Source organism: Diplotaxodon limnothrissa, linkage group LG3 (genome assembly GCF_057381915.1).
Source record: "Diplotaxodon limnothrissa isolate DT_005_m linkage group LG3, D_limnothrissa_male_GT1.1, whole genome shotgun sequence".
Classification (NCBI taxonomy): Eukaryota; Metazoa; Chordata; class Actinopteri; order Cichliformes; family Cichlidae; genus Diplotaxodon; species Diplotaxodon limnothrissa.
In genome coordinates this window covers 70616297-70629634 of record NC_140598.1, presented here as the reverse complement: position 1 = coordinate 70629634, position 13338 = coordinate 70616297, and the positions used below count along the sequence as shown (strand labels likewise).

The 13338-nt window shown below is 43.2% G+C and overlaps 1 protein-coding gene across 1 annotated transcript in view; it reads left to right on the top strand.

Annotated features, from left to right (window-relative positions):
* Positions 1 to 12267, top strand: part of map4k2 (mitogen-activated protein kinase kinase kinase kinase 2) — a 43667-nt gene extending 31400 nt beyond the window's left edge. The window contains exons 19-32 of the mRNA XM_085349766.1: positions 3027 to 3196; positions 3369 to 3410; positions 3872 to 3956; positions 4428 to 4507; positions 7652 to 7712; positions 7792 to 7915; positions 8075 to 8133; positions 8218 to 8321; positions 9907 to 10084; positions 10173 to 10244; positions 10320 to 10406; positions 10489 to 10559; positions 10663 to 10718; positions 12180 to 12267. Coding sequence (XP_085205892.1) covers positions 3027 to 3196; positions 3369 to 3410; positions 3872 to 3956; positions 4428 to 4507; positions 7652 to 7712; positions 7792 to 7915; positions 8075 to 8133; positions 8218 to 8321; positions 9907 to 10084; positions 10173 to 10244; positions 10320 to 10406; positions 10489 to 10559; positions 10663 to 10718; positions 12180 to 12267 — 1277 coding nt within the window. The remainder of the gene's footprint in view (positions 1 to 3026; positions 3197 to 3368; positions 3411 to 3871; positions 3957 to 4427; positions 4508 to 7651; positions 7713 to 7791; positions 7916 to 8074; positions 8134 to 8217; positions 8322 to 9906; positions 10085 to 10172; positions 10245 to 10319; positions 10407 to 10488; positions 10560 to 10662; positions 10719 to 12179) is intronic.
* The last annotated feature ends 1071 nt before the right edge of the window (positions 12268 to 13338 follow it).

Here is a 13338-nt window from a genome sequence, read left to right as displayed (position 1 = left end):
AATTGGCTTCAAATAATTGCTTGGATTTTGCCGTGAGTGTAATTCCTAGATATCTAAATCCTTGTCTGGGCCAGCGGAAGGAAACCCTTTCATTCATTTGCATAGGCCAGTCCCCAGATATCATCACTGCCTCTGATTAATTTATTAATCTTGTATCCTGAGACTGAGATATGTGGGCAGGCAGAAAGCCATCCTTCAATCGGTTCAACATATATGCTATCAGAGATAGAAAATGGATACTGTGCCACTATCTCTCAGTTAGTTAAGATGAATAACTCTCCTGCCGTCATAGGTGGCGACTGATGAAAGCTTAGTGGCTCCTACACCTTTAGAGGCCTTAAAGGTCCCGTTTTTGGCTTTTGTACAAGAGACTTAGTTTAGAGCTCACCAGTTCATCAACACTAATCCCTCTCTCACCTCTCGAGCCTCTGTCTGGTATAACAAGAAAGTATTTATTGGTAAGAAAGCGTTCAAGTGGGATGCGTGTGCTAGGGCAGGAATTCATCAGCTGGGGGATCTGGACCTTGATCTAATCTGAAGACTAACCCAGACCCTCCATCTAGTATCCAGGAGTTATTCCAGAACCTGCTGGAAATGTCAGAAAGAAGCCAGGATGTCAGTTCATATGCTGTATGCATGTGGAAAATACATGTTAACCTTATGAATGATCTTTTTCATCTTAATCTCTCTAAGACTCCAGCTTTGTGTGTCCTGGGTCTGTTACCTGACAGCATGAATCTTTCTAGAAGACAGAGGCTCTGGGTGCATCTGGCTGTTATGACAGGTTGCAGGATAATACTGCATCATCTAACTCTTGTTGAACAGGTCATGTACAGAGTTAAGGGGAGAGATATCTTTAATCAGGTCTGGGGTCCCTTTTTGCGGTACATGATGTTCTGTCTCAGGTCGGTTTCTAGAATCAAAGCTGCAGAGCACTGCAGTCTCTGTGACTGTCACAGGAAATGTTTCTCTTAATCAGGTTATTAATTCCTTTTATGTTATAAATAACAAAGTGCATATGTGTCATTTTCTCTATATGATTGCATATTCCCCTTTGCTCTGTACGCGAGAATGGGATATTTTTAGGGTGCTGAATCCAAAAATGTTTGTTTTTTTGCAAAAAATCAGGGTGTTTTGTCTCGATCCCAAAGTTTCATCTTGAAGTAAGCAAAATAAACTTTATTCGCAAAATCCCTTATGTTCCTTTGTTGACTTTTAACAGTGTATTCAGCACAAATCAAACAAAAGTTGTCTGGAGAAATGACACAACCTCTCGGAGCCATAAAACAGAACTAAAACACGAGTGTGGCTGATACAGCAAACAAAATCCTGAATGTTGAAGCATGAACAAAATCTGATAGCAGAGTGTTTATACTCATTCCTACTGCCACAGAAAACACGTCAAAACATGCTTATAGCAGCCAGTGAGAGTCCTTACCTTTCACTATGAACAAAATAAACCTGTTGGGACGTGACCGTCTGAGCTCCTCCCACTGCCAAACCCCCTACATGACACCCCTCAATTCCTCGCATTTTCTATTTGTATTTTTCTTGAGTCTCACGCTTAGAAATATTAAATAAATGTACGAAATCATTATTTGATATGTTTTTTTTAATCAAGTATAAAATCCAACATGATGGAATTTTAAAAAATTCTTCCCGGCTTCAGGGAGTAAAAATTGATAAGAAACAGTCAATAAATCCTAGGTGAGTGTAATCCACTCATGTTAAACCTAAACGCGTCCTCCGTCTGAACTTTATAAATATATTGTTTGTTAATATGGGATATTTTACTATCTGAAACCTATCTGCCTCGGGTTCTTCTTTCTTTTGTCCCTTTCTACGTATCAATCAACACATATTCAAGTCGCTCTAGAATTGAGTTAATTTAGAGTTCTTCCTGCATAAGGGCCCTGAGGTCTGATGCTGACACCGCTGCCTGCCTGTTGCTTCTCCAGCCTTCCTTCAGCTCCTCTTCGATGCACTCTCTTTCTCCACGTCCTGTTCAGACTCTCAGAGCTCTTTCAGCCGCCGTGCGGCCTCTGTTAGGTCTTCTCTCCGGTGTCCAGTTTTATTCTCAGCTTTGCTGGATATAAACAATTTGCCTGCACATTTATCCTTATAAGTTGCTTGATGTGTCTTTATCCTGTCTTCCTTCTCTCACCCCAACCGGTCGCAGCAGATGGCCCCGCCCCTCCCTGAGCCTGGTTCTGCTGGAGGTTTCTTCCTGTTAAAAGGGAGTTTTTCCTTCCCGCTGTGGCCAAAGTGTTTGCTCATAGGGGGTCATATGATTGTTGAGGTTTTCTGATTTGTCTGTATTATTGTAGGGTTTTTTACCTTACACTATTCAGCACCTTGAGGCAAATGTTGTGATTATTTGTTGATATATAAATTAAATTGAATTATTCCAATGCGCCTGCATCAGCAGAGTTAGAGTGCAGAGCAGTTACACAGAATTAGACAAATGTAAGGACGAAAGTATCGTAGAAAACTCAAAACATAACATATAACACTTTAACAGAAAAGTAAATCAACCTTCTAACTCCACAATATCATCACATAAAGTAAAAAGTTATCTTCTACCTGGGATGTTGTATCTTGGCTCAGGCTTTTTGAACAACTGCTTAACGTTGTTAGTGTCTCCTCCTTGTGTGCCATCGTGATCTGGGTGTACTCGATGGAGTGTTTTTGCCTCAAGTGGTGAAACACGTTTGTTGTTTATTGTTTCCACCTTCAGCAGGAGCAGTTTTCTTGCATATTTTAGTCATCTTTGTACTTTCTTAGAGGTTGTCAAAGTATCTGCTTTTTCAGGCTGACACACTGCACTTGCTTGTTGTTTTGTACGCTAATGAATGTAAATGTCGTGATGTCGTGATGTGGAACTTTAATACCATGTAATAATGTATACTGCAGTTACTGCAGACATGACTTCATGCATGCATTAACTTCAGCTATGACCGTAATAGTTCCACTTTAAGCTGACCAAGCTCACAATGAGTCCCACAGAAATCTCTTTCTCCTTTTAGCCTTGGCCAGGTGTTCGGCCACTCGGGACATCACGAAGGGCTGCAGTGAAACGTGTCGGCCAGCGGAGGGCGCTGTGCCAGCAGAGTTGGTTACTACTGCTTCCTCACCCAAGCGAGAGACCCCACTATCACCAGAATGGAGCACACTGAGGAGGAAGACGAAGGATGATGTAAGTGGAAGCCTCAGCATATCAGCCTGTGTGACTTGCTAACCTTATAACTTCCTAATGATTGGATCCTTTAAAGGTGTCGGACTACACACCGTGTAACAGTCAAAATGCTGATTTGTGACATTTACAAAAAATAATAACATTTGTTGTGTGTAACCTTTGACATTTTTAGAGCGCTGATTGTCATGGCCTTCCTCCCACCCCTCAAGTCCATGTAAGTGTGAAGTTTAACATTTTACGGCCAAAGCTCTCATGACTAACATGATATGCTTCCTCACGTACAACCGTGTGTTTTAATGGCTGTGTCCTGCCAACAGATTCCACAAACCTCTGCACCTTCTCACTACTTCCTCACTTTTAGAGTAACTCTTGTGCAAACTGGTTTGTGATCTAAGGAGCTTTGAAAGACAAAGGGACGTTTCATCTCTTATCTGAGAAGCTCCTTCAGTTCTAAGAGCAGTAGGTGGAGAGTCCCAGATTTTAAGCCCTATTGGGAGACAAAGCTCCTCAGATTACCGTGACCTGGATGACTGAACAGAAAAAATTACTTGTGCAACTTTGAATAAAAGTATAACAGCCAGTTTGGTTTTGTTGGAAAGATAACATACCTAAACTGAAGAGTCAATCTAAACATGCCAGACCATACGTGATTCAGTTGCTCTGCTGCTTCTGTAGATGGGAGCCTGCTTCTCTAAAGTCTTCAATGGCTGCCCTCTAAAAATCAACTGCGCCGTCACCTGGATTTTTCCCAAAACAAGAGGTCAGTGGTTTGGTCTATGGTTCTATTTTTACTTCATAGTGGAGTAATGAGAGCGTTTTCTCAGAAATCTCACAGCAGCAGGTTTATAACAGGTTTATATTAATGTGAGCAGACAGTTCATTTATGCAAGGTACGATGAAAAGGAGACTTCTTGTTTGAAAGGAAAGCTGTAACTGACTTAAATGTGGCTGTGTTCTCTTTAAGATGGTCTTGTTGTGCAGAGATGCTCTTTGTTACGTGTGCACGTCCTTCAATGTGTCACAATGAATGTGATGTGGCACTGTAGTGGCCAGGTGCCTGCACACAGCATGGGTCATGAGCGTGCTGTTTGTAGCACAAAGAGGCACTCTTAATGGGGATAGCAGCCAAAGTGAAAGCAGGTCTGGTGTCTGAACCTTGTGATGCGATGGTAATGGTGTCTGTGTTTGGTGCTGATGGAAACTTCTTTATATAAACACTTTCCCTACTTAGATCAGTATCTTATTCTTGGGGCAGAAGAAGGCATCTACACACTGAACCTTAATGAACTTCATGAAGATACATTAGAGAAGGTAAGATCGTAATTCTCTCACATTTATAATGCTTTAACAGCCATGCTGTCCACTCCACTTAACTGGCCTGAATCCTTTATTACATGTCCTGTGTTTAATGAGTATAATTGGTAACATTTTAATGCTTTTCATTGCCCTCCATTCTGGTGAAGTTATTGGAAAGACGACTTATTTGCAAAGCACCAAGGGAAAGTCAGCAAAGCAAACTTTAGCTGTGCACAAAATTAGCCAACAACAAAACAGAATCCCAAAATGAGCACAGAGGCAGGAGCTATGTGTGGAAGACATGCTACATGCTACAAAACAGGGATTAGAACAAAGATGAACAGATGGGGATCAAGGTACGGGCTAAAATGATTGGACACAGATGACGGCGATGAGAGGAAAAGGAGGGAAGACGGACAAAAACACGACACACCAGAAAACTGAGCAACACATAGACGAGACAGAGGTCAGACAGGGGAAACATCAGGGCTACTAGTAACACAAGAACAGTAGAAACTAGAGATAGACCGATCCGATATTACGTATCGGTATCGGTCCGATACTGACCTAAATTACTGGATCGGATATCGGAGAAAAATAAAAAATGTAATCTGATCCATTAAATATCACGAAAGCACCTCACAAAACTTGCAACACGCCGTAACTCACCTCAGAACGTTAGCACGTCGAGCAGTATGCATCACGTGATAGAGCAGCTGTGGCATGCGGGACCTGTCGGTGGTCTGGATAGCATGTGGAGCTTCGCTAGCAACCCGGCATTTCATCTCCGACAAAGTTATCCCCGAGAGAAGTAAAGCAAGTGTGTAAGTCCATCTCTGAATGTTTGTAAAGCATTCCCACGTTAAGCTTAACAAGCGACTGCCTCTCGCTCTCCGGCTGCTACTTCAATCGTGAAACTGCTTAAATGATCAGCTGATCAGCTTTTCTGTTGCGAGTCCGTCTCTCTTGTTTGTTTTTGGCCCACTTTGCACCAGAAAGAGGAAACCAGCGGATAAACAACAGCAGCACGTTTAAGCTTGATCAGCTGTTGTTAGAATTTATTTAACCTCTGGGTGGTCTTGGGTCAATTTGTGCCATTTTCCATTGTTCGTATACACGCCATTTGCACTTTGTTGAATGGAATATAGCGAAAGTCTGCAAAAAACAGTTTGGTCACATTTACTGTTAAAATTGCAGTATGACTTCCGGAAATTAGCTTCAGTGGCTAAGCTACAGACAAACTTACACTATTGGTCTTAGTGGTCGATTTGTGCCCCATTGAAACCCATTATAAACGCTATTTTTCACTGCAGATTAACTACGGTTAAAGGGATCGTGATCGTTCCACCTTCAGTCTTTGTGGGGAGCTTGCCAGCAGCTGGCCGCCTGGAGGGCTTTTTATGCTCCTGCAAAAAAAAAAAAAAAAGTGGATCGAAATACATGTTGGTGCTAACCCTAACCCTAACCCTTAAAACAACGAAACTATAATTAAAACTTTGTATGAATATTTCAGGGAGAAGTAGTTTTACAAGACTGGCTAATTTAAAGTGGAAAGAAATATTGATATATAATCTTTTTATAGCACTTTTTATGGCGTGGTCGATTTGTGGCTCTAAGACCAATAGTGTATGCATTTTTCTAGGACCTCCCAGAGGTTAATATTACTTTCTACTCGAGGATCTTTTTCTACGTAGCTGACACTGGTAACTGTGCAGGGGCGGATCTAGCAAAGTTTAGCCAGGGGGGCCGATAGGGCATTAACAGGTAAAAGGGGGCACAAAGACATACTTTTCTTTCTTATTCTCATTTAAAATGTCTAGCTTTTAATAAATAATTATCTGACACCCAAAGTTTTAATTTGATGTAAAATGTATAGAAGTCCATTACTGTATATAGTAACTGTTAAGTCTAATATATATACCCTAGTAAGCTATAGTACTTTTTCCTTTGGGAAGGTACCATCTGTGCAGTCTGCAATTTTGTTGAAGAAAGATGTTGAATCTATTTAATTATTCTTGAAAAATAATTGATTTCTGTGCATTTTTTTCCCACACTGCATCAAATTAAGGTTGATTACGTTGATTAAGCATCATGAGGTGGAGCATGGGGGGTGGTTCCCTATTTTTTATTTATTTATTTTTGTTGTTGCTGGGAGTTGGAACCCTATTAGTTAGGTTGCTTAATATTTACGCTAAGTACTCTTAAAATACCAGAATAGGGAGGATGGTGTAGGTTTAAGTTTATTAGATTGATCAGTATTGCTGAACTATGAAATATTTTTTTTGCATACAGGTATAACAGAATAGCTTTAGTGTAGTTGTTGTTTTAAACTTGAGTATGAACTTATACAAAATGCAGCAAGATATTTAAAAAAACAGTTTTGTTGATTAAAAAACACTATATCGGATTCATATCGGTATCGGCAGATATCCAAATTTATGATATCGGTATCGGTATCGGACATAAAAAAGTGGTATCGTGCCATCTCTATTAGAAACACGAAGGAAAGTCAGCTAAGACTAATACTTTCACAATATCTTATACTGAAATGGGTCAGAGGTCAAGTGGCTATATTCATAAGATGCTCGACTATCCGTGCACAGACGTGCAGGAAGAATAACTCGGTCCAGCGCAGGTTAGGTCTGCAGCATAAGATACTATGACAATATAACCCCAGTAAGGAGTGACCTCCTTAAAACCAGTCTGTGCTTAACACTGCAATAACACTGCAAACCCTAAATCTGGCAAACTTCTCCCGATGTTTCCACTGAAGGGGTTGGAAGTTTAAAAGCGCCGAAGGTTAGGTTTGGAGTAAATCATGGATGTGTGCACGTGTTTGTGTGCAGCTTGTAGTGCAAACGTGCGTGCAGAATTCATGCAGACATGTGTAACTGGTCGTTTTGAGGTAGAAAAGAGTGATGCACGGTCAAGCTGGTAGTTGAAAGTGTCAGTCAGAGTAGAAGAGCATTGTGTAAGAATGCAAGTAATAACAGAAAAGTGCAAGTCATTAATCGCATCACCCTGAAAAACCCAAGTAAGGAGTGCAGCTCCTGATGAAAGGAGGAGCGCTGAAAACCAGGAAATGATGTTTCTGGAACAGTCTGATGACTGAAGCTGGATGTTTGAAGTCTCAGTGAACTGCTTGTCTTTTCCCCACAGCTCCTCCCTCAGCGATGTATATGGCTATATGTTATGAACAATGTGCTGATGTCCGTATCAGGTAACAAACAGCGTGACACAAACGGAGAACATTGTGTCCACTCGATAATATGCTGCTCTAAAAAGGCTCCATCCTGCAGGCAAGTCGGCCCAGCTTTACTCGCACAGCCTGCCAGCTCTGTTTGAACAGAAAGGACATCTGCACAAGAAACACAGCAGCCTGTCGCTCAGCACCAACCGCCTCACTGAGCGGATCAGTCTCAGGTACGACACGCCATCACAGATGCAGGGAAACAGGAGCTGTAGGTGCAGCAGTGTTAATAATGTCATGTATGATGCTACCACTTGATTTTGAGGAAGGAGGATACTGTAAACCCAATTTTGTCTGCTTGTTCTGACCTGGATATTCTCTGTTGGCTACAGAAAGTTTGCCATATCTGTAAAGATTCCTGACACTAAAGGTTGTAGGAGGTGCAGTGTAGGTAAGCAGTGCAGAGTTACTCTGGTCAGTCTGTTTGTTCACGGAGAACAACTGCAGACACTTAGTCCTGCTCTCTCTGTTTCAGCAAGAAACCCATACACAGATAGCACATTTCTGTGCGGGGCTGTCCCATCTGGCCTGGTTTTACTCTTGTGGTATGAGCCTCTTCAAAAGTTCATGCATCTAAAGGTTTGTACAGATATGTCGAACTTGCCACCTGAATAAATGTCTTCCTTTCTAACTCTAACCCTATTTCCACAATGCAAACCAGCCATTAGACCTGGATTACATAAAAGTAGACAGACAGCATATCAAAATCTGAAGCATGTCATTGTTTTTTTAATAACATATGCATACTTTTTATTCAAGCCCAACAAGATTTTAGGGACTAAATAAAAGAAACGTTGTATAAACGCCGTCCAAAAACACCAACAGCACCTTCTCTGGGTCCAAGCTCGTGTAACTGAATGGTTACCATGTGTTTTCTGTGCTACAGGAACAGTGTTATCAGCACACAGTTCAACGCCAGCATGCACCATTAGATCACATAGCAGACTAATTGACAGGTTTTTTGTGAATGTCTCGCACATTTCATGAAGATAATGTATGTACTGTGAGAACAGAGCTCTGTGTTAAGCCTGTCTGCAGTCCTAACACAGTGCTGCTTGGAGAAACACGCCTGTGTCACAACATTATGGAAAAGTGGCATCAGTCCAAAGACGTGCAGTTAGGGGACAGGTTCATTGGAAACGCTAAATTGCCCATAGGTGTGAATGTGTGCGAATGGTTGTCTGTGTCTATGTGTTAGCCCTGCCACAGACTGGGACCTGTCCAGGGTGCACCCCGCCTCTCGCCCTAAGACAGCTGGGACAGGCTCCAGCCCCCCGCCACCCATAAGCGGAAGCGGGTGGATGGACGGCTGGATGGATGGATGGACGGCTGGATGGATGGATGGATGGATGGACGGAAGGATGGATGGACAGCTGGATGGGTGGACGGATGGACGGATGGATGGACAGATGGACGGCTGGATGGACGGCTGGATGGATGGATGGACGGCTGGATGGATGGACAGCTGGATGGATGGATGGATGGACGGCTGGATGGGTGGATGGATGGGTGGGTGGATGGACGGCTGGATGGGTGGATGGATGGGTGGGTGGACGGATGGATGGATGGACAGCTGGATGGGTGGATGGTTGGGTGGATGGATGGATAGACGGATGGATGGATGGATGGATGGATGGACGGCTGGATGGATGGACAGCTGGATGGATGGATGGATGGATGGATGGATGGATGGATAGACGGATGGATGGATGGATGGGTGGGTGGATGGATGGATGGACGGCTGGATGGATGGACAGCTGGATGGATGGATGGATGGATGGATGGATGGATGGATGGACGGCTGGATGGGTGGATGGATGGGTGGGTGGATGGACGGCTGGATGGACGGCTGGATGGGTGGGTGGACGGATGGATGGATGGATGGACGGGTGGATGGACGGGTGGATGGGTGGGTGGGTGGGTGGGTGGATGGATGGATGGGTGGATGGACGGACGGATGGATGGGTGGGTGGGTGGGTGGATGGATGGATGGATGGATGGCATCAGTTTATCTTTAATCTCAAGATTTAATAATCATACAAGAATTCTGTTGTGCTGTTTTGGACGGTTGTATGAACAGGTTCAGCTCAGGTTTAACAAGCATCACTTAACCATCATGAGAATTTATTTAGTTTTTCTTGTTTCCTTGGTGACTGTTTCACAGCAACTCGCCATCAGGCTCCCAGATGCTCTTCCGATATTTGAACTGCTGGTGTTGGCAACAGATGAGTTTCCTCAGCTGTGTGTTGGAGTGAGAGACTGTAGTAATGATAAACCACCAACCGGCCAACAGCTCAGGTTTGATATTATAGAGCTGAACGGCGCTCCTGTTCCAGTGCCAGGTAGGACCGTTTCTGAATTTCTCTGCTGACTTCCTGAAGCTTCAAGCTTCAACTTGTTTCAACAAGCTTCCTTCTTTCCGTGCATCAGGAGATAGTGGAGCACTCAGGGCCGTGCAGGTAACCCAGCTGGACCGAGACACTGTTCTCATCACCTTGGAAAGTAAGTCCCCTCGCATATTGTGAATCCTTCAAATGTCTTTCATGCTCATTCTCAATCTGTGTACCGTTTGGACAGGAACTGTAAAGATCGTGAACCTGCAAGGACTTCCATCCAGACAGCTGGCTGCAGAAATAGTCTTTGACTTCCCCATTGAAACACTAGGTAGAAATGATGATGTGACAAACAAAGTGAATGAGAGCTGATGTGTGTCCTGAAAGCTGAGTGACACCTCCTGTTCTGTCAGTCTGCTTGCAGGATAGTGTGCTGGCGTTCTGGAAGCATGGCCTCAAAGGGAGGAGTTTCCATTCAGATGAGGTGATGAACTAGTAAATTCATCCAACGTTGGCTGAGCTCGTATCATGTGCTTATCATATTTGTTCTAAGTCATTACACATGTGAATTTTCACTTTATGTGCAGGTAACACAAGAAATTACAGATGAGAGTCGTGTGTTCAGAGTTCTGGGAACAAACAGGTATGTTAACTGTATGCTGACAAGAGCTATCAATCACTGTGAGAAACTAGTAATCCTAGTACATCAGAAGTAATCAGGATAGTATTTTTCTTGATACTATTGTTAATAGACCTGGAAGTGATTTTCAGAGTAGCATGTGGAAGTAGGATGAATACTGCTAGCATTAATGGTAGCATTAAAGCAGGAGTCACACTAGAGTGTTTGTTCTGTTGGTTACTCAGATCCAAGGATTTAGGAAATGCAGCCTATGTGTTTGCATGCAGCCCTCCAAAGAAAAACAGCCATTAAAGTTACCAACTACCGTCTACCTGACACTTTGTACAGAAAACTACTTTCCTTAGTGCTAATTTTCTTTATTCTAGTACCAAATCACAACAATAGTCACTTCAAGACACTGTATATTTTAAGATAAAGGCCCTGCAATTATGGTGCACAAAGGTGAAAAACTCCCTTTTAGCAGGTGAAAATCTGAACCAGGCTGGGGGAGGGGCGGGCATCTGCTGCGATTGGTTGGGGGGGTGAGAGGAGGAAGACGGGACAAAGACAATCTGGGGAAGAGAGCCAGAGAATATTCTCAACTAATGATTGAATGCAGAGAGGTGTTTAAATAGATAGTGAGTGAAAAGGGCGACTGAAGAAGAAACACTTGGTGCATCACGGGAACCCGCCAGCAGCCTAGACTAGGCTAACTAAGGGAGGATTCAGGGAAGAAAGGAAAGTTGTAATCCTAATGTTAAAAGTAGAGAGGGTGTCCGTCTCCCAAACCCAAACTGCTCAGGTGGGGGAGCCGGTCACCTACTCCCCGTCTACATGCCAGATATCCTGCATGAAAGTTGCTCTCCGGTGCATCCGTCAGAGTATGAATGGGTGTGAACGGGTGAATGAGGCAAGCTTTGAGTGCTCAGAGTAGAAAAGCACTATATAAGAACCGGTGTAGGATTTTAAATCGGTACCATAGGTGTGTCTACTGGGAGGCTGAGGCTTGGCGCTGCTGGCTGCCAGTACTAAGTATTATTATACAACCCTTATTTAGTTGATCTTATCTTCTTTCCTTGTGCTTCAGTTAGTTTTTACTCAAACTGGGTGTAGAAGGAATCCCTGCAAAGGTTTCTTTTTCTTCTGTGTTATGTTTTATGTATTTCTCAGCTCTTTGCTTCCTTTTTTCTACTTTAAACTTGTTTGTATGCTGGTGTGTAAATGTTCACACTTATCATAAAGTTTAAAAAAGTAGTAGGCATGGTGATGAGCAGGAACAGGAGTAAAACTCCAGTAAGTGTACCAGTACTGTACCAGTGTGTAGCATTAAAGTCAAACTACAGTGGTTGTAGTATCAGTAGAGTAGTGTTAGTACTAGAGGTGGGAGGAGTAGAAGCAGGTGGAGGCACTGGCTTTAGGTTAGTACTGCCTTTCTCTGGTTCTCCTTTACAACTCATCTCCTTCTCATTTGCTGACACTGTGCAGAGACATCATCCTTCAGAGCACACCGACTGATGACCCGTCAGCACTGAGCAGCCTGTACATCCTGACAGGACACGAAAGCAGCTACTGAGAGAGGACACGGGGCTTCTCTTTCGACGGTGTTACCAAAGAAAAGCACAGCCTGTCTGTAACTGTGGGGTGGAAACGATGCTGTGTTTCACTGAGGCTGTGCCAGGAAACGGTTCAATGCTGGGAATGACAAATGTTAGGAAGGTATCCTGCTGACTGTCCAGCCTTCACCTGTACACAAGACACCTGTCAAGGTCCTCGCTGGGGTTATAGTTGATAAAGCTTTCTAGCTTTTCTTGTCTATTCAGCTTACCTGCTTAAATCAGACCTTTCTGTTAAAGCTAATGCAGACTCCACTGATCCGCCCGCTCAGTGTGGACGGGAGAATAACCTGAACATGGCCTCTGGGACATCATCATACTGATGTTATGAAGCGCTCAGTCAGGTTTTCTTCTTGATCAGACTGAGGGGCAGACTGAGTGTGTTTTGGTGCCTCAACATTCAGTCATATTCTGTAAAGCCATTTTCTGTCTGCATGCTGCACATAACCTCTTTGGACCAGAGTGCTGTGACACCTACACCTTACACCTGCAGGAGCTGCTCGGCCATAGAAAGCTGCTCTGTGAAGTGCACGGCTTTTTTGCCAGTGTTGATTTTATGGGTTTAATGTAATAACTAATTTTTCACATCATCGTCTGAGTCGTAATCCCAACGAGGAAACCTGGAATGTAAAACTTGATGGACGCTCCAGCTGAAGAGTGAAGTGTCAGACTTTTAATGGATCTTTCAAGCATTAGCGTACTTACAATGGCAGAAACAGTGCCACGTCTAAAGCATAGGAGCCATCTTCATCTCATTCTTCCCATTTCATGCAAGTTTCTTCTCTTCCTCAGATGGACAGAATTTGGTTTGCTGACTTCATTCAGTCACACCATACTAGAGCATAAAAAGTGGAAATAAACTGGTCAGTAAGAAAGTGTGATGCTTGAAAGTATAGCGTAAGGACAGCAGCAGCACTGCATTTACAGCTGATATGATGACTTCAGCATCTTTAAAGAACTGTGAAGGAATTATCAGTGCTAACACAACCTTAAGCACGTGATGTGACCGCATACACTGCTTACACTTTCAG